This window comes from Neoarius graeffei, chromosome 24 (genome assembly GCF_027579695.1).
Source record: "Neoarius graeffei isolate fNeoGra1 chromosome 24, fNeoGra1.pri, whole genome shotgun sequence".
Lineage (NCBI taxonomy): Eukaryota > Metazoa > Chordata > Actinopteri > Siluriformes > Ariidae > Neoarius > Neoarius graeffei.
The window spans coordinates 35,829,912-35,856,774 of NC_083592.1; the positions used below are offsets into that span (position 1 = coordinate 35,829,912).

A 26,863-nucleotide genomic window follows, 5' to 3' on the forward strand; every position below is an offset into this window, starting at 1 on the left:
TAAACAGATGTTATATTAAACTTTGTCTTGTCAACATTTTGGAAATTGTTTGTGTTCATTGTGATATTGTTTAAAGGTGCCCTTCCACCAAAAACGTTTAATACTGGCTCTTTTTGAAATACCATAGTTCACTCCGAGTTGCATATGCATGCTGCATGTGAAAATTTAATTCTACTCCCTTTCCCTGTATTAGCTTATGAAAGAAAATAGTCGGAAAAACGAGCGGATCAGAAAAAGCCATACGAAGTTATGTCACTTCGAAAATTAGTATTCATGGCCTCGCCCACCTTGGCTTGCGACCGCCCATGGGAAGAAAGTTCGGATTTAAGTGCAAGGAGAGATAGCAGAGCCCATCTCGTCAGTAGCTAATGAAGAGGACCTAACAGCAAGCTGAAAACATGTCTGGACAAGTTTGTGCCTGTGTTATTTTACGAAGAGGACCTAACAGCAAGCTGAAAGCATGGCTGAACAAGTTCGTGCCTGTGTTATTTGTGGCAGTAACACATCAATGTTGCATTTCTTGCCCAAGATAGAAGAGCTGAAGAAGAAATGGTTGGAATTTATCTTTGGAACACCACCAGCGAAGTACAGTATAATGCAGCGTTAGTACTGTGTTCTGATCATTTCAACCACAGTGACTTTTCAAACTTCGGTGCCTTCAGTAGTGGTTTTGCTTCGAGGTTGTTTTTAATACCTGGATCTGCCGACCACCAGCTCACAAGCTGTAAGTAAAACATGAACTTTTTGTTCGAAGGCTTTTGTTACAAAATAGCATGTTCATATTCCACGTTAGCATGCATGACATGGTCACAAGCTAGGCAGGGATGAGAGTTTCCCGCTTTTCAGCAGATTTCCGCTTTTTCTGAGTAAAAAACGACCTTTTTATATTATGCCAAATCTGTTGAGAATTTTTTTTTATTAATTTCGGGGGGTTGGGGTATGTTCCTTCATGCTGTTCAAACTTTATTAACTCCAACGATGTTTACACAGTATTTGTAAGTCACCATCTTTAGTCTCGTTTAAATCTCGTTGAATGTGATGCAAAATTCGTGTTATCTACATTGTTATTGGTCAAAACATCAATGTCGAGACCATAATAGCCAATCAAAACATTTTTTACAAAGACACCCACATCCACTTGTTCTGACCCACTGGAGATAGCGTCACAGTGCTGTTAGCCAATCAGAGGTAACACGTTTACTGATTGCTGTTAGCCAATCAGAGGTAACACGTTTACATGTCATGAATATTAATGAGTAAGAGCTGAAATCCTGTCATTCTCCCACCACCCACTCCTCCACCAAACTAGAACAGCCTGAAACAGGAGAACCACAGCACTTTTTTCACCAAAACCGGCTCACAGGGCATTCATTCATACTATAGACCACCACACAATTAATGAAAAAAACCATGCAAAGAAACCTTTAAAATGTTACTTTTCAAAGGGGGTGTACTCATTTACGCTGAGCACTATATATATATATATATATATATATATATATATTCACCATATCATATAAGCGTCCACATGAGGTCAATCCAGATGCTGCCTTTGGAGTATAGCTCATCTGGTTTGAGATGGTCCAGGGCTATGCTGGTGCATGTATTCTTTTCCAGTTCTTTGCCCCCAGGGCCATGTTATAAGCAGGGAGTAATATTTGTAAAGGTCTTAAAAGATGTGAAAAATAAATTGTGCATGATGATGAGCAAAGTATAACCTTAACTTAACACCCATCAAAGATCTAACAGAACTCTTGGCTCAATCAAGCTGTTTTGGCAAGGCCATGGAATATGTTTTTAACAGAGGTCACTCTCAAAGCACTTTGAAATGAAGGTACTGATATGGATGGTTCAAGAGTTATATGATTCTACATAGGAAAAATATTTGTTTTAAATGTATGGCATATGAAGCTGTCATTTATCTTCCGGGCGGCACGGTGGTGTAGTGGTTAGCGCTGTCGCCTCACAGCAAGAAGGTCCTGGGTTCGAGCCCCGTGGCCGGCGAGGGCCTTTCTGTGCAGAGTTTGCATGTTCTCCCCGTGTCCACGTGGGTTTCCTCCGGGTGCTCCGGTTTCCCCCACAGTCCAAAGACATGCAGGTTAGGTTAACTGGTGACTCTAAATTGACTGTGAGTGTGAATGGTTGTCTGTGTCTATGTGTCAGCCCTGTGATGACCTGGCGACTTGTCCAGGGTGTACCCCGCCTTTTGCCCATAGTCAGCTGGGATAGGCTCCAGCTTGCCTGCGACCCTGTAGAACCGGGTAAAGCAGCTAGAGAGAATGAGATTTATCTTCCAAAATTGAGATTATCATGACAATAATAGAGACCAATGTTTTGTAAAACTACTTATGACAGCTTACGATGGTGGTAGGGGAGAACAGGGAGGCTTGGGACAATTTTTCAGTTTTTGTAGATTGTGTGAAATTCTTTTTGTAGATTGTGTGAAAGTGGCAATTGATCATCTGTTCCGTTATCACTAATTAGTATGGGTCTGACTGACACAGGCTTGACATCAGTTCCTTCACATCAAAAAGCTTATGATTCATTGGCACCTGCAGCAGTAACTCTTGTGTTATTGCAAACAAAATCCCAGAGCAAAAGCTTCATGATTAACATCAATACTTGTGTAAATGAGAACCAATGCATAGGATTAGAGTCCTATGCATTGGTAACGTCTTTGAGATCTGAAGGGTTTTCTGAGGACTTGACAAGAATTTTGCCAAAAAATTGGTAGCATTATATGCATTGTAAAATTAATGCTAAAAATATATACTGCTTTCACAATTATGGCAAAAAATTCTGGGTGAAATTTGCCTTTGGCTGTTGCTCCTACATACAGGCTCCTAAAGACTAAACGGTTGGCCAGGAATAAAAGCTAGCAAGCACAGAGAAAGTGTTTGAAAGGGAATTATGGAGAAGTGTGGGTTGAGGTCATGACTCTCTGCCCCAGTGACAGTACCTTTACCCTGCTCTGGACTCATAAAACTAAATTTAAAAAAGTATTTTATTCATATTAGTCTATGACATTGGAGCATAAGTCTCAATCATGATTTGTGAAATGTGTTATATTTCACTAGTCAGGGGAGTTAGTGAGTCAACAGAACTGGGAGTGTAGACAATTCTCATTCTTTGGTGATAGTGAGTGCAATGGGGGGGGGGGGGGGGGGGGGGGGGGGGAATGTAATATTGCACCTTCCCAAATGTAAGATCAGATTTGAAGTTATGAGCTCTCTTAAAATTTTCCATGTTTTCCACCAGTGTTGTAGTCAGATCACTAAACCTCGAGTCCAAGTCCAGTCTTGAGTCCTCAGTGTTCAAGTCCAAGTCATTAAAGAAAATTTAGAGTCAAGTCCACGATTGATCCAAGTCAAGTCCGAGAACAAGCTTCTACCCGCACCATTTGACAGTGGCTGTTGCTGCCTTTATGTGTAACCATCTCTGCTACTGTGTTGGACTAATGTTACTGCTTGACTGCCCCATTTTAGTTAATAGACTACAGATAAAAAGCTTGTTCATCACTCAGAAAGTCCCGCCCACTATCAACAGGGCAAATAGCATGAGAGAGGGTTAACACTAGCTAGTTCACTGATCAGCAAGCCCCGCTATCAGCAGAGCAATGAACATAGCGTGTCACTTACTTCTCTGGGTGGAGTCTTGCCAAATGATGATTGAAGTTCGAGGTTGTCCCTGTCGTCTCCTCGATAGTTCTTCTATATATGGAACACTAGCAGTACATTTTTCCCACTGCACAAGAAGCCTGTATTAGCAAAGCAAACAATCCTAGGGGCGTTCTCTCCAGGCATTTTAGCACTATTAATGTTAGTTTGTTCCTGAACATGATGTATGAACAGGTGAATGTGCATTCTCTTGCACAAAATTAGTATAAAAATGAATGTAGATATAAATATCTTATGCCAAATTATGGCATGTTGCAAAAAATAAAGAAAAAATCAGAGTCCTCATCTCCAATTTACGAGTCCAAATGCAGTTACTGCACGAGTCCAAGTCTGAGTCATCATTGCTCAAGTCCAAATCAAGTGATGAGACCTTAAAATTAGGGCACGAGTCAGAGTCCTGGACTTGAGTACTACAAGCCTGTTTTCCATCTCCCCCAGTCTCTGTCTAACAGATAGCTATTCTTCATCTGCTAGATCTGGAAGCGACAAATAGAATTTCTCTCGCCCCTTGATAGAAAAAGATTTGTTCTCGGATGTCTCCAGTAATGATCATGCACTCTTATCAAATGATATCAATGGCATAACTGCACAACAATAACCAGATCTGACATCTAATTTCTTCAGATATTTGTCCATACTGTATGTTTCAAATCGCTGCATTATTAAAGCAGTCCATCATTACTGATTGTCATGTATGGTTTGTACAGTTCTCTTCTTTTCACCACCTAGACCACTCTAACACTTGTACAAACTACTATTTATGAAATACCAATCTACCAGCCTTCCAGGTGATGAATCTTTGCAGGAACATGTTTTGGATAACATTTTCAGGTTTGATGTTTAGCTTGGAAAAATGAGGTGGTCATGTAAACCTCGATCATAAAAAGCTCTTTAGACTATTCCACATATTCCTTCCTATTCACTATTCCTACACCAGATTCTGCCTCTCTTGCAATTGTGGCTTTATAGACAACCAAAGACTGACAAGGATTTGATATGGCTGTTCCCACCTATAGTGCAAAGTATTGTGAACAAATGGAAAAAAATATATATATATATATTTTCATATAAATATATATATATATATGTGTCCAGAGAGAGAGAGAGAGATTGTTATCCATTCTCATATGTGCAAAATTGAATCAACATGTACACACTAGACTTTTTTATGTTTTAACCTCCATGTTTGAAGCTAGAGAGACAGACCAATCTCATTCTGGAGTGTCATTGCAGTTCCACTCCCACAAGAAAGCAACAAGTTTTGAAAGCCAACTACAAAAGTCAAAGAAAGCATTCTTTCTGTCCTCTTATGATCAAGAACATAAGTAATTTCTATATTTTTCAAATTATGGCATGTCATATGACATAAAAAGTAGTGCCTCTTTGCTTGCTCTGTCAGATCATCCAGAAACGTATAACCAAATCCACAAATGCCAATTTTGTAGCACTAATTAAGACATGATGTATACTATTTTATCATCCATATGTCATCAATATACCACTAATAGATAGTTAAACACCCCCTTTTCTCATGAAACTATTGACAACATTATTCAATATTATATCCACATTAGGGCGGCACGGTGGTGTAGTGGTTAGCGCTGTCGCCTCACAGCAAGAAGGTCCGGGTTCGAGCCCCGTGGCCAGCGAGGGCCTTTCTGTGCGGAGTTTGCATGTTCTCCCCGTGTCCGCGTGGGTTTCCTCCGGGTGCTCCGGTTTCCCCCACAGTCCAAAGACATGCAGGTTAGGTTAACTGGTGACTCTAAATTGACCGTAGGTGTGAATGTGAGTGTGAATGGTGTCTGTGTCTATGTGTCTATGTGATGACCTGGTGACTTGTCCAGGGTGTACCCCGCCTTTCGCCCGTAGTCAGCTGGGATAGGCTCCAGCTTGCCTGCGACCCTGTAGAACAGGATAAAGTGGCTAGAGATAATGAGATGAGATATCCACATTAAGTTGAGCCAAACCCTTTAGTGATTTTCTTGCGTATTCACAGGTTGTAGCATGGAAAACACTTTAAACTCCTGGGCCAGTTATGTAAGATTTTTTTAGCTGACTAGCCTGGTCCCAAGCCTTTTGTGGTGAAAAACAGTCAAGAACAATACCCCTCTGCCAAAAGATGAGGAGTTGGGAACAAATGTCCAGATGTTAATGTACTCAGTGTACTAGATGCCTTGTTCTACAAGAGAACAAGAAGCCTTTATTTATTAAATGTACACTCAAGCACAGACTTAAGCACACAGTGAAATGTCTCCTTTGCATTTAACCCATCTGAAGCAGTGAACACACACATGCACACACAAGTGAACAATGAGCACACACATACACACCAGAGCATTGGGGAGTTATTTGTCTTTTTTTTTAATGCTGCAGTGCCCGGAGAGCAGTTAGGAGTTAGGTGCCTTGCTCAAGGGCACTTCAACCTAGCCTTCAGGCCATGGCTGCCCCATATGTTAACCTAACTGTATGTCTTTGGACTGTGGGGGAAACTGGATCACCCAGAGGAAACCCACGCAGACATGGGGAAAACATGCAAACTCCACACAGAAAAGCCCTCGTCAGCTGTTGGGCCTGAACCCAGAACTTTCTTACTGTGAGGTGACAGTGCTAACCACTACACCACCATGCCACTCTAACAAGATTCTAACAAGACCTGGTTTGGGGAAGGGCCTGTGTGAAGCTTCAACTCCCAGAAGTTCACTACACAGCAACTGGTCAATTTCTCCAAGAAAAATGGGTAAAAAAAAAAAAATCCAAGTATGCAAAGCTGATAAAGAGAAATCCCAGAAGTCTTGCAGCTACAATGGCAGGCAAAGGTCACCCCCTGGGTCACCAAGTAGTGACCCAGGGGGTGAATTCTTATGAAGTTTGAGTGGTTGAGCATATTTCAAGTCGTTCGCTACGCTCACTCGTGAAATATTTTTTCCAACATGAGAAGATATACACTATATTGCCAAAAGTATTTGCTCACCCATCCAAATTATCGGAATCAGGTGTTCCAATCACTTCCATGGCCACAGGTGTATAAAATCAAGCACCTAGGCATGCAGACTGTTTTTACAGTTTGGAGCTGGCCCCTTCCTCTTCCAACATGACTGTGCACCAGTGCACAAAGCAAGGTCCATCAAGACATGGATGACAGAGTCTGGTGTGGATGAACTTGACTGGCCTGCACAGAGTCCTGACCTCAACCCGATAGAACACCTTTGGGATGAATTAGAGCAGAGACTGAGAGCCAGGCCTTCTCGTCCAGCATCAGTGTGTGACCTCACAAATGCGCTTCTGGAAGAATGGTCAAAAATTCCCATAAACACACTCCTAAACCTTGTGGACAGCCTCCCCAGAAGAGTTGAAGCTGTTCTAGCTGCAAAGGGTGGACTGATGTCATATTGAACCCTATGGATTAGGAATGGGATGTCACTTAAGCTCATATGTGAGTCAAGGCAGGTGAGCAAATACTTTTGGCAATATAGTGTATATTGCTTATCACTGTTATGTAAACTTCAGAGTAAACTGTAATACAGTACATCTGAATGCTGCTATATCTGGCAAACTTTGACCTTCTTGAGCCACCTTTTCTTTGTGTTGCATTGGAATAAAATTTTGTCTTTTTTATTTTGGCATTAAATGATATAATTTAAGAGAGTGAGAGACAAGATCAACTGTGAGCTACTGCTCACTTACGTATACCCCTGCTCTTGCTTATATCGGAATGCAAGCAATCGAAGGAATAGGACACTTATTATGAATGTTGACTTCAACAAATAATTAACCCTGAAAAAAGTAAGTAAAGAGCAGTGTTCTCCCCTGGTATTTCAAATAGCATCCACCCTATATGTTTCATAAATACATTCAGTCAGTAAACAGGAAGTCGATGTGTGACAGACCTGAAAACGGTATACACGGTATAGAGCCCCAAGCTGAAGCTCGGTACCTAATATCAAGCAGTTGTGATTTGTAGTTGTTGAGAAAATCTCATCTCATCTCATTATCTCTAGCCGCTTTATCCTTCTACAGGGTCGCAGGCAAGCTGGAGCCCATCCCAGCTGACTACGGGCAAAAGGCGGGGTACACCCTGGACAAGTCGCCAGGTCATCACAGGGCTGACACATAGACACAGACAACCATTCACACTCACATTCACACCTACGGTCAATTTAGAGTCACCAGTTAACCTAACCTGCATGTCTTTGGACTGTGGGGGAAACCGGAGCACCCGGAGGAAACCCACGCGGACACGGGGAGAACATGCAAACTCCACACAGAAAGGCCCTCGCCGGCCCCGGGGCTCGAACCCAGGACCTTCTTGCTGTGAGGCGACAGCACTAACCACTACACCACCGTGCCGCCCCTTGTTGAGAAAATTGTTACAAAAATTTTGTGAATCCACGTTATATGTTTTGTAAACACATTCAGTCGGTAAACAGGAAGTTGATGTGCGACAGACCTGAAAATGGTACACATGGTATAGAACCCCAAGCTGAAGTTTGGTACCAAGTACCAAGTGGCTATGTTTTGTGGTTGCTGAGGAAAAAGGTGTTCTGGATGGACGGAAATATGGAGATACAGATGGACAGATGGACAGAGGTAAATAAACCCCTCTCCTTTGGGGCAGGGATATAATAATTATATTTTAAATTTTTTTTTTGAAACACTGTAGTACACATACACACAGCTCTGTACTGCTCAGCTGTCTCCAAAAGCACACAAAAGGCACACATTAATAGACTGGCGATTATCAGACAGGTGAGCATCATCACACGTTACCGGCTGGTTCGACCTGCCTCCTCTCCATCTCCCACTTCCACTTCACTGAGCACTTCCTCACTGGCACACCCAGCTACCTCTTGCACTGAAGTCCCCTGGGGACCTCTCATATTGTTCTTGTTGTTAGTGGTGACTATTTCAAGGCTGCACTCAGGGTAGTGAAGGAAACATGTTTCTGTGGGAAGAAATAGTGTGATACAGGGTTTGTAGCTTTATATCTTTATAACTCATTTCAAACTTGTGTAGGACTATTTTTTAGGAATATTTAGCCTTTTCTCATTGCATGTACATTAGAGCACAGCGAAATTCTTCCTCTATATTTAACCCATCTTTTAACCAGTTGGGAGTTAGGTGCTTTGTTCAAGGGCACTTCAGCCATGGGTATAGAGGGAGGGGGAAAGTGCTCTTCAACCCCCAACCACACATTTTCCAGCTGGAAACTGAACTGGCAACCTTTTGGTCCCAAAGCTGCTTCTCCAAAATTTAGGCCATGTCTTCCCCATTGTATACGCATATACTGATTTCCCTGCCCTTAATTTGGCTTGTACAAATGTTTGTCTTTGCTACAAAGAAAAATAAGAATAAGACTCCAAGTAAGACTGCTGACCCATTTTAATAGATAAGGGCTATATCCTTCACAGACACACTCGACTTTATCTTGTCAACCAAGTTGTTTCCATTTCATGTTTATTGATAAGGGGGATTTTTTTATCCATTGTGCTTTTTTTTTAACTCTGGAGCTAACAAGAGCTATGTTGTCTTCTAAGCAGCATGCTTGCTATCTTGCCATCATGTCATTCAAGTTCTTCTTGGGTATTTGAGTAGATGGGAAATAATTGTGAGCGAATATCTCAGACTATTTTTTGTTCCACTAATGACTGTGGGAGAAAAAAACAACAACATTTAATTCCCTTGCACTTTACAACTCATGAACAAACAAAATGGGAATTACTGCAATTTGCCCATGATGGTCATAGTACACTTGGATGTAGTGTTGAAGAAACATTAGATAGTTCCAGATATAATACATCCTGCATGTTATAAGCATGATGATTAACAGTAGTTGTGTAACAGCAGTGCAGTGAATAATACCATATGAAATATGATTTCCACTCTTTTTTCAAACTTTTTCCATGTCATGAGTCGGTCTGTGCTACTAAGGTGGCAATTATGAGCTTGGACATTGGTGCTTTTACTTTTGGATGACAGCAACTTTGTTGGACTTCCACTGTATACACTGGAGCTCTATACTGCTGGAGGTTCCATTACAGCTTGGGTTTTTCTCTCTTAAAAGAACTGACTTTTGACAGATGTGTTAACAGCACCAAGAGTTTATTAGACTATCTGTGGTGTACAGGCATCCAGTCCTGTTTTCCTGTCTATCACTGTCCATGTAGACAGTTGAAAAACATCCCGAGAGGCTACCACACATTTCCTTGCACCTTGACAGGCCTTCTCTACAGGCCTTCTCTATCTTAACTGCTCCATGAGTAAGTTAGTTCATTACCGGGCAGGGAACTGAGAAGGATGTGTGCGGGATGGTGATGTATACACTAAGGGCCTAGTAGTTATTGATGTTTAAAATGACATTGTTGAGTAAAAATGAAAATCAAAAGATTAATCATGTGGGTGATATTACATGTACAACCCCAATTCCAAAAAAGTTGGGACACTGTGTAAAACATAAATAAAAACAGAATGTGAAGATTTGCAAATCATGGAAAACCTATATTTCATTGAAAATAGTACAGACAACATATCAAATGTTGAAGCTGAGAAATTGTATTGCTTTTTTTTTTAAATATATGGTCATTTTGAATTTGATGTCAGCGACATATTTCAAAAAAGTTGGGACAGGGACAATAAAAGACTGAAAAAGTTGTGTAATGCTAAAGAAAACTAATTTGGTTAATTGACAACAGGTCAGCAAGATGATTGGGTATAAAAACAGCATCTGAGAAGCAGAGTCTCTCAGAAGTAAAGATGGGGCGGGTTCACTGCTCAGTGAAAGACTGCGTGGGCAAACAGTGCAACAATTTAAGAATAACGTTCCTCAATGTAAAATTGCAAAGAATTTGGGGATTACATCATCTATGGTACATAACATTATTAAAAGATTCAAAGACTCTGGAGAAATCTCTGTATGCAAGAGACAAGGCTGAAAACTGACACTGGATGCCTGCGATCTTCAGGCTCTCAGGAGACACTGCATTAAAAGCAGACACATGTCTGTAGTGGAAATCACTGTATGGGCTCAGGAACACTTCAGAAAACCATCGTCTGTGAAAACAGTTCATTACTGCATCCACAAATGCACGTTAAAACCGTATATTAACAATATCCAGAAACACCACCACCTTCTCTGGGCCCGAGCTCTTTTGCGATGGAGTGAGATGAAGTGGAAAATTGTCCCGAGGTCTGACGAATCAAAAGTAGAAATTCTTTTTAGAAATCATGGACACCACATCCTCCAGGCTAAAGAGGAGAGGGACCATCCGGCTTGTCATCAGTGCACAGTTCAAAAGATAGCATCTGTGATGGTATGAAGGTGCATTAGTGCACATGGCATGGGTAGCTTGTACATCTGGGAAGGCATCATTAATGCTGAATGATATACACATGTTTCAGAGCAATATGCTGCCATCCAGACAAAATCTTTTTCAGGGAAGGCCTTCCTTCTTTCAGCAAGACAATGCCAAACCGCTTTCTGCACATATTAAAACTGCATGACTCTGTTGTAAAAGAGTCTGGATGCTAAACTGGCCTGCCTGCAGTCTAGACTTGTCTCCCATTTAAAACATTTGGCGCATTATGAAGTGCAAAATATGACAAAGGAGACCCTGAACTGTTGAGCAACTGAAATTGTATATCAGGAAAGAATGGGACAATATTTCTCTATCAAAACTACAGCAGTTGGTCTCCTCAGTTCCCAAACATTTACAGAGTGTTTTTCAATGTAGATGTGATGCACCACAGTGGTAAACATGCCCCTGTCCCAACTTTTTTTTTAATTTGTTGCTGATATCAAATTCAAAATGAGCATATATTTTTCAAAAAACAATAAAATTTCTCAGTTTCAACATTTGATATGTTGTCTTTGTTCTATTTTCAATGAAATATAGGGTTTCCAAGATTTGCAGTTTATCACATTCTGTTTTTATTGACAGTTTACACAGCATCCCAACTTTTTTGGAATTGGGGTTGTAGTTCATACAAGTGAGCTACCTCTAAAAAGTGCACAATATGCTATATTATTATACATATAGGACACATTTTTAATGGAATAAAAATGTATTATATTCCCTTCTAGCAGGTTTCATTCATTTGGTTTGATAGCATGCAATATTGGCAGCATATCACTTATCCTACATGTATTACGTCACTCTACCCAATGGAGAATGAGCGTTGAATATGGTTAACGATATTGCATGGTTGTCAAGATGACATGATGTCACACATCGGAGACGTAAAACTTCCACACTAGTGAGCGACTGTGGCAATTTGTAAACAAACATGGCCACCAGGTTTGCTTTGTTAAATACGGAAGATTTTGAGAGAATTTTGAAAGAGAAAGACACGTTGAACACCTGAAAGGAATGTGTATTAATAATAATAATAATAATAATAATAATAATATTGGCTGGCTTTTTTCATGGTATATCAGATGTATTCTATTCAGCTAGCATGATATTGAATGAGTCAAAAACGAGTTCAATATCATGCTAGCTGAATGGAATATATCTGATATACAGTACCATGAAAAACGCCAGCCAATGTTATTTAAATATCTCAGTTATCAACTTAATTCCATTAACACTGACGTTTGTTTCACATTTTTACTTGAGCCATAATAAATATAAGCCTATTTCTGTCACATGTGCATCTGAATCAGCGTATAAGATTTCAAATCTATTGTTGTTAATTGGGATGAGTCATATTTAAGCTATAAAATAACTCCTATTTTTAAGTGTTGCTTAGTCTGGTATTAATCAACACATTGTGACATACATCCTAAACAATGCAGCAAATAGAGAAGGCAGAAATTATGTGTAAAACTTGCAGTGCTGAAGTATAGGGTGATGGGTGCCTTGGTTTCTCCAAGGGGAGGTGGAGTGAGCATAGCCCCCCCACCCCTCCACCTCTGCTTAAATAAAAAGCTCTTGTTACAACCAATGAGGACCCCAAACTTTTCAGTTGCACCAAAACTGTCTGTTACTTCCACCTCCTCACACCAACGAAGACAGCAGAACAATTTTCTGTGCAGTATCTAGGCATAGTCTACCTAAGTTTGAGCCAACATCCCTCTTTTTTTTTTGCTTCACTAGTGTACAGGCCCAAAGAAAAAGAAAAAGAAAGAAGATGATAAGCATAATTTTCTTGGCGTTAGTCTGTCTGAGTCTTGCCAACAGCGCGTATACAGCAGGTATGGCAAATCTGTGTTTTTTTCTGACTCTGTGTGTGTGTGTGTGTGTGTGTGTGTGTGTGCGTGTGTGTGTGTGTGTGTGTAAGATTAGTCGTCCCAAGAATGAATGAATGAAACTAAAAACAATGTAAATGTTTTTTTTTTTCTGTTTGTATTATATTTATACTCTCTCTCTCTTTCTGAACCTTCAAATAACACTAAAAAAGACACACTGGTCCTAGGAAGAGGAGTAGAAAGCCAAAAAGAAAAAATAAATTGTGACCTTCGTATTATATATGATAGTACTGTGATTACTGTTATGACCCCAATGAACCCAAAGCATACAGCTATAATTTTATGTTGTAAAATGTAATATAGCATAAGTTTATAATATAAAATGTTGCCAAATGTGAAACTAATTGTGAGCTATTTTCATCTGTCAGTCAGTTTTGTATCAAAAATATTGGATAAAAATGATTCTAACTATTTCCTGTCAATGTAAAACAACATGCATGGTTACTGGTTACACTGGCATTTAAAGTTTCCTCCAGTATTTGGCTGCCATTTGAGGAGTCACTGCATTATTAGTAACTCTGCTGTCCATTTTTTCCTTCTGCATATATTTTTATCTCACTCAGCATTAAGATCTGGAACTCCTTACACCAGAGCTATATGTATGATATATAGCCATTCTATATGGACTCCGAGCAGGGACACTGCCAGAATCTGTGTTTTCACCCACGCCCTTTTGCAGACCCGCTGTGTGTCGGTTTGACAGGCTGGAAGAGCAAGATGAACAGCTCTAGCATTTGGAGCCCCTTTCTGAACTCTGTCCAAATGCCTCTCCCTTTCCTTCTGAGGTAATGGTGTGTTAAGTAAGCAGACTGAATTGGCTCAGATGGGGTCTGGACTGTGGCCTGGCAAGCAAAGGAGAATAGAGGAGACGAGAGGAGAGAAGAGGAAAGCGGGAGTAGAGCTATTATGTGCCTTATTGCCTTTACGGACAGCCTGAGACAGGCCTGATTTGTATGGGAGGAAAGACATAATATAGTCATTAGACTGTCATAGATCAGCAGAAATGTGTGGAAATGTCTTTATGAGAGAAAGAGAGAGCTCAAAAGAGAGCTTTTGGTTTACCGTATATGTGAGGATCAAATTATTCATTAAGAATATTTAAACCTGTAAACTCACACAATCTATTGGTGGGTTCATACTTTCATTTCTCACTCTTGTAACTCCATAATTTTCTGATTAGAGTCTTTGTGTTTACTAAATAATTCATAATACTGAATAAACTGAACAGTAAGCATAGACCAAAGGGGCTTATTGCTCTTCACATGGATTATGGTTTTATAGCTAAGTTGGAACATCTAGATGAGGTAACTCAGTTGAGGATTAAAAATATTTCTGAGGTTGTGAATGCACATTGCAAATCTACTCTTAATGCAATATACCTAAAATTATATATATATATATATATATATATATATATATATATATATATATATACACACCGGTGTATACTGTATATATAAATAAAAACACACAGGCTTCATAACACACACACACACACACACATATATATGTTATGAAGCCTGTGTTACGTGCTGATTATTCTCCAAAGATGTGTAAAATAGTGCCTGAAATGTTGACATTAATCCTTGAGGGCATGTTAGTCGGAAATACTGTATACACGTGTGAATCCACAGCTGCCATAATCAAGTAGTCCCTATGGATCTTTACAAACTGTAGTTAAAAGATGATGAATTTAAAGGGGATTCCTAGGCGTGTCCTAGTTATATCTAAAGCCCAGGAGTCTGCCAGGACAACAGATGTAAAAAATCTGCAAACAGATGCAGAACAAATTACCACACTGAATCACTGTTAACATAAATTTCTCACACTTCCTCTATCCCAACTGAAAGAGACAGCTGGTTCGACTCTCTCAGTTGTGTAACAATGTGTGACAGGGATTGGATTCAGTTCTGAAATTGCAGAAAGTCTGAGCTGCCTTGTATTTTACCGTTATCAATGCTTGGCCATTTTAATTTGATTTTAATAGAATTTAATGTTACTTGATAATTACTCGTCTAATCTTAAGCCAACAAGCAGCTTTGTATAAATAAGCTATTCTGTGATACATGAGGATTCTATACGAGGAGGAAAAGCATGCACAGTGCCAAACCGTTAATTAACATCCCTTGCAGCCACTGAGTGTTCTTTTGTAGTTGTGAGGGAAGACCATGGCAGGACATACTAAATGTCTGCATTCTCACAGTCTCTCAACTGTAGTCAAGGGCTGGGCAGGGTTTACGGTATATATGAGTCAGAAATGGGCAACCAGCCAGCACTGAAATGCAAAGCACAATAACTGAAACTAAATAGGAAAAGGTTCTATAGAAACCATACCAATAAAATTGATGATAATGATTATTATGATGGGCAGCATGGTGGTGTAGTAGTTAACACTGTCACCTCACAGCAAGAAGGTTCCGGGTTCGAGCCCCGTGGCCGACAGGGGCCTTTCTGTGTGGAGTTTGCATGTTCTCCCCGTGTCTGCATGGGTTTCCTCCGGGTGCTCCGGTTTCCCCCACAGTCCAAAGGCATGCAGGTTAGGTTAATTGGAGACTCTAAATTGACCGTAGGTGTGAATGTGAGTGTGAATGGTTGTTTGTCTCTATGTGTCAGCCCTGCGATGAACTGGCGACTTGTCCAGGGTGGACAAGTCCCCCCGCCTCTCACCCATAGTCAGCTGGGATAGGCTCCAGCTTGCCCGCGACCCAGCAGAGGACAAAGTGGTGCTTGAAAGTTTGTGAACCCTTTAGAATTTCCCATATTTCTGCATAAATATGACCTAAAACAACATCAGATTTTCGAACAAGTCCTAAAAGTAGATAAAGAGAACCCAGATAAACAAATGAGACAAAAAATATTATACAACCCCGATTCCAAAAAAGTTGGGACAAAGTACAAATTGTAAATAAAAACGGAATGCAATAATTTACAAATCTCAAAAACCGATATTGTATTCACAATAGAACATAGACGAAAGTGAGACATTTTGAAATTTCATGCCAAATATTGGCTCATTTGAAATTTCATGACAGTAACACATCTCAAAAAAGTTGGGACAGGGGCAATAAGAGGCTGGAAAAGTTAAAGGTACAAAAAAGGAACAGCTGGAGGACCAAATTGCAACTCATTAGGTCAATTGGCAATAGGTCATTAACATGACTGGGTATAAAAAGAGCATCTTGGAGTGGCAGCAGCTCTCAGAAGTAAAGATGGGAAGAGGATCACCAATCCCCCTAATTCTGCGCTGACAAATAGTGGAGCAATATCAGAAAGGAGTTCAACAGTGTAAAATTGCAAATACTTTGAACATATCATCATCATCATCTCCAGTGCATAATATCATCAAAAGATTCAGAGAATCTGGAAGAATCTCTGTGCGTAAGGGTCAAGGCCGGAAAACCATACTGGGTGCCCGTGATCTTTGGGCCCTTAGATGGCACTGCATCACATACAGGCATGCTTCTGTATTGGAAATCACAAAATGGGCTCAGGAATATTTCCAGAGAACATTATCTGTGAACACAATTCACCGTGCCATCCGCCGTTGCCAGCTAAAACTGTATAGTTCAAAGAAGAAGCCATATCTAAACATGATCCAGAAGCGCAGACGTCTTCTCTGGGCCAAGGCTCATTTAAAATGGACTGTGGCAAAGTGGAAAACTCTTCTGTGGTCAGACGAATCAAAATTTGAAGTTCTTTACGGAAATCAGGGACGCCGTGTCATTCGGACTAAAGAGGAGAAGGACGACCCAAATTGTTATCAGCGCTCAGTTCAGAAGCCTGCATCTCTGATGGTATGGGGTTGCATTAGTGCGTGTGGCATGGGCAGCTTACACATCTGGAAAGACACCATCAATGCTGAAAGGTATATCCAGGTTCTAGAGCAACATATGCTCCCATCCAGACGACGTCTCTTTCAGGGAAGACCTTGCATTTTCCAACATGACAATGCCTCATGGCTGCATAGAAGAAGGGTCCGGGTACTGAACTGGCCAGCCTGCAGTCAAGATCTTTCACCCATAGAAAACATTTAGTGTATCATAAAACAGAAGATACGACAAAAAAGACCTAAGACAGTTGAGCAACTAGAATCCTACATTAGACAAGAATGGGTTAACATTCCTATCCCTAAACTTGAGCAACTTGTCTCCTCAGTCCCCAGACGTTTACAGACTGTTGTAAAGAGAAATGTCTCACAGTGGTAAACGTGGCCTTGTCCCAACTTTTTTGAGATGTGTTGTTGTCATGAAATTTAAAATCACCTAATTTTTCTCTTTAAATGATACATTTTCTCAGTTTAAACATTTGATATGTCATCTTTTTCTATTCTGAATAAAATATGGAATTTTGAAACTTCTACATCATTGCATTCTGTTTTTATTTACAGTTTGTACTTTGTCCCAACTTTTTTGGAATCGGGGTTGTACTTGGTCATTTATTTATTAAGGAAAACTATCCAATATTACATATCTGTGAGTGGCAAAAGTATGTGAACCTTTGCTTTCAGTATCTGGTGTGACCCCCTTGTGCAGCAATAACTGCAAATAACATTTCCGGTAACTGTTAATCAGTTCTGCACACTGGCTTGGAGGAATTTTAGCCCATTCCTCCATACAGAACAGCTTCAACTCTGGGATGTTGGTGGGTTTCCTCACATGAACTGCTCGCTTCAGGTCCTTCCACAACATTTCGATTGGATTAAGGTCAGGACTTTGACTTGGCCTTTCCAAAACATTCACTTTACTCTTCTTTAACCATTCTTTGGTCGAACAATTTGTGTGCTTAGGGTTGTTGTCTTGCTGCATGACCCACCTTCTCTTGGGATTCAGTTCATGGACAGATGTCCTGACATTTTCCTTTAGAATTCACTGGTATAATTCAGAATTCATTGTTCCATCAATGATGGCAAGCCGTCCTGGCCCAGATGCAGCAAAACAGGCTCAAACCATGATACTACCACTGCCATGTTTCGCAGATGGGATAAGGTTCTTATGCTGGAATGCAGTGTTTTCCTTTCTCCAAACATAACGCTTCTCATTTAAACCAAAAAGTTCTATTTTAGTCTCATTGGTCCACAAAACATTTTTCCAATAGCCTTCTGGCTTGTCCACATGATCTTCAGCAAACTGCGGATGAGCAGCAATGTTCTTTTTGGAGAGCAGTGGCTTTCTCCTTGCAACCCTGCCATGCACACTATTGTTGTTCAGTGTTCTGATGGTGGACTCATGAACATTAACATTAGCCAATGTGAGAGAGGCCTTCAGTTGCTTAGAAGTTACCCTGGGCTCCTTTGTGACCTCGTCGACTATTACACGCCTTGCTCTTGGAGTGATCTTTGTTGGTCGACCACTCCTGGGGAGGGTAACAATGGTCTTGAATTTCCTCCATTTGTACACAATCTGTCTGACTGTGGTTTGGTGGAGTCCAAACTCTTTAGAGATGGTTTTGTTACCTTTTCCAGCCTGATGAGCATCAACAACACTTTTTCTGAGGTCCTCAGAAATCTCCTTTGTCCGTGCCGTGATACACTTCCACAAACATGTGTTGTGAAGATCAGACTTTGATAGATCCCTGTTCTTTAAATAAAACAGGGTGCCCACTCACACCTGATTGTCATCCCATTGATTGAAAACACCTGACTCTAATTTCACCTTCAGATTACCTGCTAATCCTAGATGTTCACATACTTTTGCCACTCACAGATGTGTAATATTGGATCATTTTCCTCAATAAATAAATGACCAAGTATAATATTTTTGTCTCATTTGTTTAACTGGGTTCTCTTTATCTACTTTTAGGACTTGTGGGAAAATCTGATGATGTTTTGGGTCATATTTATGCAGAAATATAGAAAATTCTAAAGGGTTCACAAACTTTCAAGCACCACTGTAAGTGGTTACAGATGATGGATGGATGGAAAGATGGATGGATTATTATGATGGTGAAAAGGTAAAACTTTTTTTATGGGGGGGTGAAAACTTTCTGAGCAATACTTATCTCCTAAATTGAGTTCCTAGACCTCATTTACCAGCATTTCAATGAGAGATGCCTGGTGTAAACCACTCCCTGTAAATTACCCCTACTTCACTGTTGATAGTCAAATACAATTGGTGACTTGTCTAAATGTCAAAAATGTCAAGAGCTTTTCAACATTTCCATCCCGCCAAATAACTGAAATCTGTTCCAAGCCATGTTCAGCAGAGAGGGTGCCCAGCCATTTGATGACATTTATCTCAGTTTCCTCCTCATTTTATAGCCTCATCTTCAGCTCGCTGTCCTCCGAGTTCTAGTTTATTAGGCTTTGGATAAAGTACATCACTGCCTCATTGGTTTACCAGGAGAAGTGTTATTACTCATTATTTGCTAACTGCTTGATGTGTTCAGTCTGCTTGACTAATGGTTTAGCGTGTAGGATACTGTTATAAAAAAAGAAAGAAAAGGGAGGACACTACTCAAAGAAGATGGTTGATGGAAGAAGACAAAAGCTAGCACTGACAATATCCATTATCCATCACATGCGGAAAATATTTTGCTGGAATGTTTCACAAATTGGGCAGCATGGTGGTATAGTGGTTAGCACTGTCGCCTCATAGCAAGATGGTCCTGGGTTTGAGCCCAACAGCCGACGAGGGCCTTTTTGTGTGGAGTTTGCATGTTTTCCCTGTGTCTGTGTGGGTTTCCTCCGGGTGCTCTGGTTTCCCCCACAGTCCAAAGACATGCAGGTTAGATTAAGTGGTGGCTCTAAATTGACCGTCGGTTTGAATGTGAGTGTGAATGGTTGTTTGTCTGTATGTGTCAGCCTTGTGATGACCTGGCGACTTGTCCAGGGTGTGCCCTGCCTCTTGCCCATATTCAGCTGGGATAGACTCCAGCTTGCCTGTGACCCTGTACAGGATAAGCGGTTACAGATAATGGATGGATGTTTCACAAATTCTGATTTTACTGTGGTATAGGAAGACTGAGGAAGACTGCGAATAATAATTTCTCAGACTGGAAGTTCACAGGGATTGAGAAAATGCTAGAAAGATGGCAAAATCAGTCAAAATGTGCCAAGAGTTTGAAGTGAATTTGATATTTAGCTATTTAGTGATATTTAGTGACACATAGCAAAGGCATATATTTAGTGACATATAGCTATCACCTGGAACACTTTTGTGCTATCATCTAAATAGATCATTATATACAGTGGTGCTTGAAAGTTTGTGAACCCTTTAGAATTTTCTATATTTCTGCATAAATGTGACCCAAAAGATCATCAGATTTTCACACAAGTCCTAAAAGTAGATAAAGAGAACCCAGTTAAACAAATGAGACAAAAATATTATACTTGGTCATTTATTTACTGAGGAAAATGATCCAATATTACATATCTGTGAGTGGCAAAAGTATGTGAACCTTTGCTTTCAGTATCAGGTGTGACCACTTTGTGCAGCAATAACTGCAACTAAACATTTCCAGTCCTGCACACCGGCTTGGAGGAATTTTAGCCCATTCCTCCATACAGAACAGCTTCAACTCTGGGATGTTGGTGGGTTTCCTCACATGAACTGCTTGCTTCAGGTCCTTCCACAACATTTCGGTTGGATTAAGGTCAGGACTTTGACTTGGCCATTCCAAAACATTAACTTTATTCTTCTTTAACCATTCTTTGGTAGAACGACTTGTGTGCTTAGGGTCGTTGTCTTGCTGCATGACCCACCTTCTCTTGGGATTCAGTCCATGGACAGATGTCCTGACATTTTCCTTTAGAATTCGCTGGTATAATTCAGAATTCATTGTTCCATCAATGATGGCGAGCCGTCCTGGCCCAGATACAGCAAAACAGGCCGAAACCATGATACTACCACCACCATGTTTCACAGATGGGATAAGGTTCTTATGCTGGAATGCAGTGGGGTTTTTTTCTCCAAACATAACGCTTCTCATTTAAACCAAAAAGTTCTATTTTGGTCTCATCCATCCGCAAAACATTTTTCCAATAGCCTTCTGGCTTGTCCATGTGATCTTTAGCAAACTGCAGATGAGCAGCAATGTTCTTTTTGGAGAGCAGTGGCTTTCTCCTTGCAACCCTGCCATGCACACCATTGTTGTTCAGTGTTCTCCTGATGGTGGACTCATGAACATTGGCTAATGTCAATGTGAGAGAGGCCTTCAGTTGCTTAGAAGTTACCCTGGGGTCCTTTGTGACCTTGCCGACTATTACACGCCTTGCTCTTGGAGTGATCTTTATTGGTCGACCACTCCTGGGGAGGGTGACAATGGTCTTGAATTTCCTCCATTTGTACACAATCTGTCTGACTGTGGATTGGTGGAGTCCAAACTCTTTAGAGATGGTTTTGTAACCTTTTCCAGCCTGATGAGCATCAACAATGCTTTTTCTGAGGTCCTCAGAAATCTCCTTTGTTCGTGCCATGATACACTTCCACAAACATGTGTTGTGAAGATCAGACTTTGATAGATCCCTGTTCTTTAAATAAAACAGGGTGCCCACTCACACCTGATTGTCATCCCATTGATTGAAAACATCTGACTCTAATTTCACCTTCAAATGAACTGCTAATCCTTGAGGTTCACATACTTTTGCCACTCACAGATATGTAATATTGGATCATTTTCCTAAATAAATAAATGACCAAGTGTAATATTTTTGTCTCATTTTTTTAACTGGGTTCTCTTTATCTACTTTTAGGACTGTGTGAAAATCTGATGATGTTTTAGGTCATATTTATGCAGAAATATAGAAAATTCTAAAGGGTTCACAAACTTTCAAGCACCACTGTAGAGGTGTGGTGCATTTTCAGTTGGAAAATGTCAACTTGATAATTATCAAGGCATATGTAGATATTTTGGATAAACACAGAAGGCTTATTTGTCTCTTTTCAGAGCACCGCCTTCAGATCTTTGCCAGTCCTGGTGGGAATGTTAGCTTGCCCTGCCACCTGAACCGTACTGATGGTTCCAGTTTTGCTGGGATCAGAAACAGGATCAAGTGGACCAAGCTTGAGGATATTAATGATGAAACTGACGTGGTGGTTTCTATGGGGTTCCACAAGATCACATATGGACGCTTCCAAAACCATGTATATCTGCAGGAGGCTGATGAAAATGATGCCACTCTGATCATTACCAACCTCAAACTTGATGACTTTGGCACATACAAGTGTGAAATCATCAACTGGCTGGATGACATCATCGTGGAGGTGGAGCTTAGAATGGGTGGTAATTAAATTTGTCAAATTTAATTTTGTCAAATAAATTGAATAAAATGTAGATATCTTCATTTTTAAGTTTTGTACATATTTTTGCAACTCTACAAAGTTTAGCTTGCATCTCTTTTAGTCCATAGAAAAGACATTTCACAGACGTTTATTTAAAATGTACTGTACATCCTGAATGAAAATTAGTTCTTGCCTTTGGCCAAGGCTGACCTTGCACACATAACATCAGTGTAGTGAATAGAAATGTCTTCAAGCAAGATCCCAAGCTGTAATGAAAACAGGCTGCCACAAATGGATGGAGATAGCATTGGAATAGAGATGGCAAGAATGAAAGGCCTTCAGGCCTGCCAGTAATTTTTTTCTGCATTAAAGCTCAAATAGTCATCCCTAAGGACTAAAAGGAGAGAAGAAATAAATATATGACACTTTAGCAATGTTTTGATTCAGTGCTGATATAGTCATTGTTTACAACCTTTATTTGAAAAAAAAGGATCTTTCATCTTCTCTAAACTCATCAGTATTGCACATGGTCAATTAATTAAGCAGTTTGACTTACATAAAATAACTACAATAACTTAAATAACTTTAAATCCAAGTGCATATGATTTTAAATTGAGTTGAACTTTTCTTGAGGAGAAGTATCACTCTCTTTCACAGGAGTTATATTCCCGTACTCCCCACGTTTCGGCCGTTACAACATGAACTTCCACAGTGCCGAGGTGGCCTGCTTGGGGCAGGGTGCTGTGGTGGCGTCATTCGAGCAGCTCTACCAGGCCTGGAAAGATGGGATGGACTGGTGCAACGCTGGCTGGCTGAGTGATGGAACCGTACAGTACCCCATCACCAAACCCAGAGAGCCATGTGGGGGCAACATTGCTGCTGGACTCAGGAGTTACGGTCATCGTAACAAAAACAACAGCTTCTTTGATGTTTTCTGCTACACCGCTGGATACAATGGTGATTGATGCCCAAGGATCCCTTGGCTATCTTCTTAATGTTAAATTTTACATTTTTATTTACATTTTAGCTGAAATGGTTACAGCAAGGAGTGGGGTTAAGTAATGAAGAAAATAATGTTAGTAAAGGAAATTGTAATGTTAAGCATTGTTATAGCATCTATCTTGTTTACTGTTGATTTCTATCTTACTTCTACTTCATTCTTATACTGCCATATCTTTATTACTAGTTGCCTTAAGGTTACAATGTTCCTTACAGGATTAAAGTGCTAGTCTTACGAAAATGACATCACCCCTGGAAATTATACCTTATAAAACTAGACATGTTAAATAGTTTACTGTCTAAATTGTATTTTAATACGAGACTGAGAACATGTTCTATTTAGCCAGTAAAGTTTGGCTCTTTGAGTCCGCCATTACACGAATGCATTCCTGGTAAGTTATTGTTAATTCAAAGGAAGTGAAATCATATGTGCAATGCTTGAAAGTTGGCGGCATTTCTGGCTTCGTCTGCTTTGCAAAATGTAGCACGTTTTTAATGATATTTTTTATTCCAAAACAAAATTAAAACCAAAGAATGCCTCCTAAGAGGTGTGTCGTTCAAGGCTATTCAAGTGTAACTGATAAAAAAAAAAGTGGAATTTTGATCCATTATATATAGCCCAAAGTCGGTAGGACGCTTACAGACTGAATGGGTTCAATTGGTACAGACAAAGAGAGGTAACTTCAAGCCGACAGGACGGTTTGGTGTCTGCTTCATACATTTTGAAAAAGATAAATTTGTGATGTAAATTCACAGAGAAGGATTTGAGCAACGTCTGTTGCTTGAATTTATTAGTTGTCCTTAGTAACATTCTAAGGTAGTTTCTATGTGGCCAAATATAATACTTACAATAGTCAATTACTGATCTAAAAGTAAACCAAAACATGCTTATTCTGAGTCACTTCTTCGTCCTTGATGTCGTAAAGTTGAATAGAGAGCTTTACAAAAGAAGGCAGTTGCGCATATGACGTCACACATGCAGCGCCACTGACCAATAAATTGCTGCGATCTAATGGCGGACAAGCTTTTATTGATTTTTGAAACAGAATTCACATGCAAAAGAAAATTTTTTGAACCAATTTTTTATTTATCTGTGAACTTTACAACCTATTTGAGCATATCACACACAGAAAACCCGGGATTTTATGATGTTATTTTCATCAGACAAGCACTTTAAGAAAGAATCTGTATTACTTTTCTATATGTATTCTATAATTTTATACACTCTTCTGGTCTTCAGGAAATGTGTTCTTCGTGAATCAGAAACTGACCTTCCTTGAGGCCGTGCAGGCCTGTGAGGATGATGGAGCTGAGCTGGCGAAGGTTGGGCACATGTTCGCTGCCTGGAAGCTGCAGGGTTACGACCGTTGTGATGCTGGCTGGCTGGCTGATGGTAGTGTGAGATACCCCATCTCCAAGCCAAGGATGAAGTGCAGCCCCACAGAAGCAGCCGTACGTTCCATCGGATTTCCCGAAAAAAAGCACAAGCTCTATGGTGCCTACTGTTTCACAGCTCACCAGTAATTTGCTACACCTTACTTAAGCTCACACACCAACCAAAGAGCTGTAACACTCAAGCATGCAGAGGGAGTTAGCATGATCAAGCATTGCAACTATTTTTTTTGAAGTACATCCTGAAATCCTTGTACTATACATTCCAAATACACATACAAATGATAGAACAATTATGCATCAACTTTTTTTTTAATGATTTTTTTATTCATATTGCACAGGTATGCCATTTTCAGCACATCAACTGAATTTGTCAAGGAATGTAATCTTTTAAAATAAATTAATAATATGAACTTCCAGAAACATTTTTGACACATCTGACAAGTCTCATCAGAGCACTGGTCACTACCTTTTTAATTTTTTAATCTTTTTTTTAACAATTTTAAACATTTTTACACACACGTGTGTATATATACATATATACTTAAAACAAATGTAACACAATGAATCATATCATGAAATGTAAAATGAATGTACATGGCCCACTGTCAGCAAGCTTAGTAGCTAATTATAACAGATATGTGTCATTAGTCTTTCTTCTTTTTATTTGTTTCCCTCTTTTCCATGAAAAAAATAGAACATAATGTCCTTATTTTGTACGATGTGCCCAAACACATTCTTCCTAGCCTTTATTCTTTAAAGGAGGTAATTGATATTCTTATTTACCTAAATGGTGAGCGAAGGAAATATTTTTGTTCAAATATTTTCTTCCCTTGCACAAAATTTGTCCTATCTTGTGATATCACAGGTAGTACAATTTCTATCTAAAAATATATATATATATGATGAGCTGCTGGAGATGCAATGGATTTTTGGTCATTGCAAAAAACTGCAAATGTAGTTATTTTGGACCCAAAGGCACATGAAATCTTTAATAGGACCCAGTTGCTTACTAGCAACTGCACTTTAAATGACTAATCTGAGCCTTGCACTCAGATAATTCTGAGTGTCAACATTGTGTCATAGGTTGGGTTTATTATCAAACACCTATTTCTCTTACATTTATGGACTAAACTACAATGACCTGCCACTGAAGGCAGGTGTCATGTTCTGTATTTCTATTGACGTGGAGTTGTTTATGTGATTGGGAAGAAAACCACCAATTATTCATTTTTGTAGTGCAAAGCCACAATGTACACATATAATACTTTTTTTTTATCATGCATGAAACATCACTCATTTGTTTTAACTAAAATGCAGTGTATTGTTTTTTACATCGAGTTTCCAAATGGAAAATAAAACCTCACAAAAACTGAAATGGCCTTTGAATTTATTATTTTCTCAATTAATAAAGTGTGGTTGTCATTTTGCATGTAGGTGCATTATTTGTATTGTTCTACATCATTTTGCAGTTTATTCTAGAACTTCTAGAGTGTACTGTCAACTTACAATTTACTACAGTATATCAGGGGACATCCATCCATCCATCCATCCATCCATCCATTATCTGTAGTATCCTGTTCTACAGGGTCGCAGGCAAGCTGGAGCCTATCCCAGCTGACTATGGGTGAGAGGCAGGGTACACCCTGGACAAGTCGCCAAGTTATCGCAGGGCTGGCACAGAGACAAACAACCATTCACACTCACATTCACACCTACAGTCAATTTAGAGCCACCAATTAGCCTAACCTACATGTCTTTGGACTGTGGGGGAAACCGGAGCACCCGGAGGAAACCCACGCAGACACAGGGAGAACATGCAAACTCCGCACAGAAAGGCCCTCACCGGCCGCTGGGCTCGAACCCGGACCTTCTTGCTGTGTGGCAACAGTGCTAACCACTACACCACCATGCTGCCCATCGGGGGATATTTTCCTTTTAATTCAATTCAATTTGATTTGTATAGGGCTTTTAACAATGGACTTTATCACAAATCACATTGACGGAAATATGGATATGAAATTGTTTATTTCAATTTATCCCATCTTTCAATTCCAGGACTTCACCATGCATGTGTATTGTGAGTGCCTGTGTGTCTGCACGTGTGTATATGTTTGGACCCAGTGACCCTCTGGGGCATAGTAAAGCAGTCACCAATCTTTCATTTTTACAGCTTCACCACATGTTTTATATGCAGGACATAAATCCACAACATGGCCTTCTGTGGTTACAGTATTAAAATGAACCCGGTCATAAGAACAATCCTATCAGTTACAGCAAGAAAAGATTTTATGCTCTTGCTCCCTTGTGTTAACAATTAATTAAATGATGAA

At 39.9% G+C, this 26,863-nt stretch overlaps 1 protein-coding gene across 1 annotated transcript; it reads left to right on the forward strand.

The window, feature by feature from the left end:
- The first annotated feature begins 12,636 nt into the window (after positions 1–12,636).
- Positions 12,637–25,908, forward strand: hapln1a (hyaluronan and proteoglycan link protein 1a). Its single transcript, XM_060907959.1, has 4 exons — positions 12,637–12,867; positions 21,805–22,140; positions 22,797–23,096; positions 24,379–25,908. The coding sequence occupies exons 1-4, from the start codon at positions 12,804–12,806 to the stop codon at positions 24,660–24,662; spliced, it is 984 nt and encodes a 327-aa protein (XP_060763942.1). The 5' UTR covers positions 12,637–12,803; the 3' UTR covers positions 24,663–25,908.
- The last annotated feature ends 955 nt before the right edge of the window (positions 25,909–26,863 follow it).

What these genes read in the sequence shown, in the direction of transcription:
- hapln1a (XM_060907959.1), top strand. Translation starts at nt 12,804, where the DNA reads ATGATAAGCATAATTTTCTTGGCGTTAGTCTGTCTGAGTCTTGCCAAC. An exon ending in GGTGGAGCTTAGAATGGGTG is followed by an intron (nt 22,141 to 22,796) that starts GTAATTAAATTT and finishes TCTCTTTCACAG; the next exon opens with GAGTTATATTCCCGTACTCC. An exon ending in CTACACCGCTGGATACAATG is followed by an intron (nt 23,097 to 24,378) that starts GTGATTGATGCC and finishes TCTGGTCTTCAG; the next exon opens with GAAATGTGTTCTTCGTGAAT.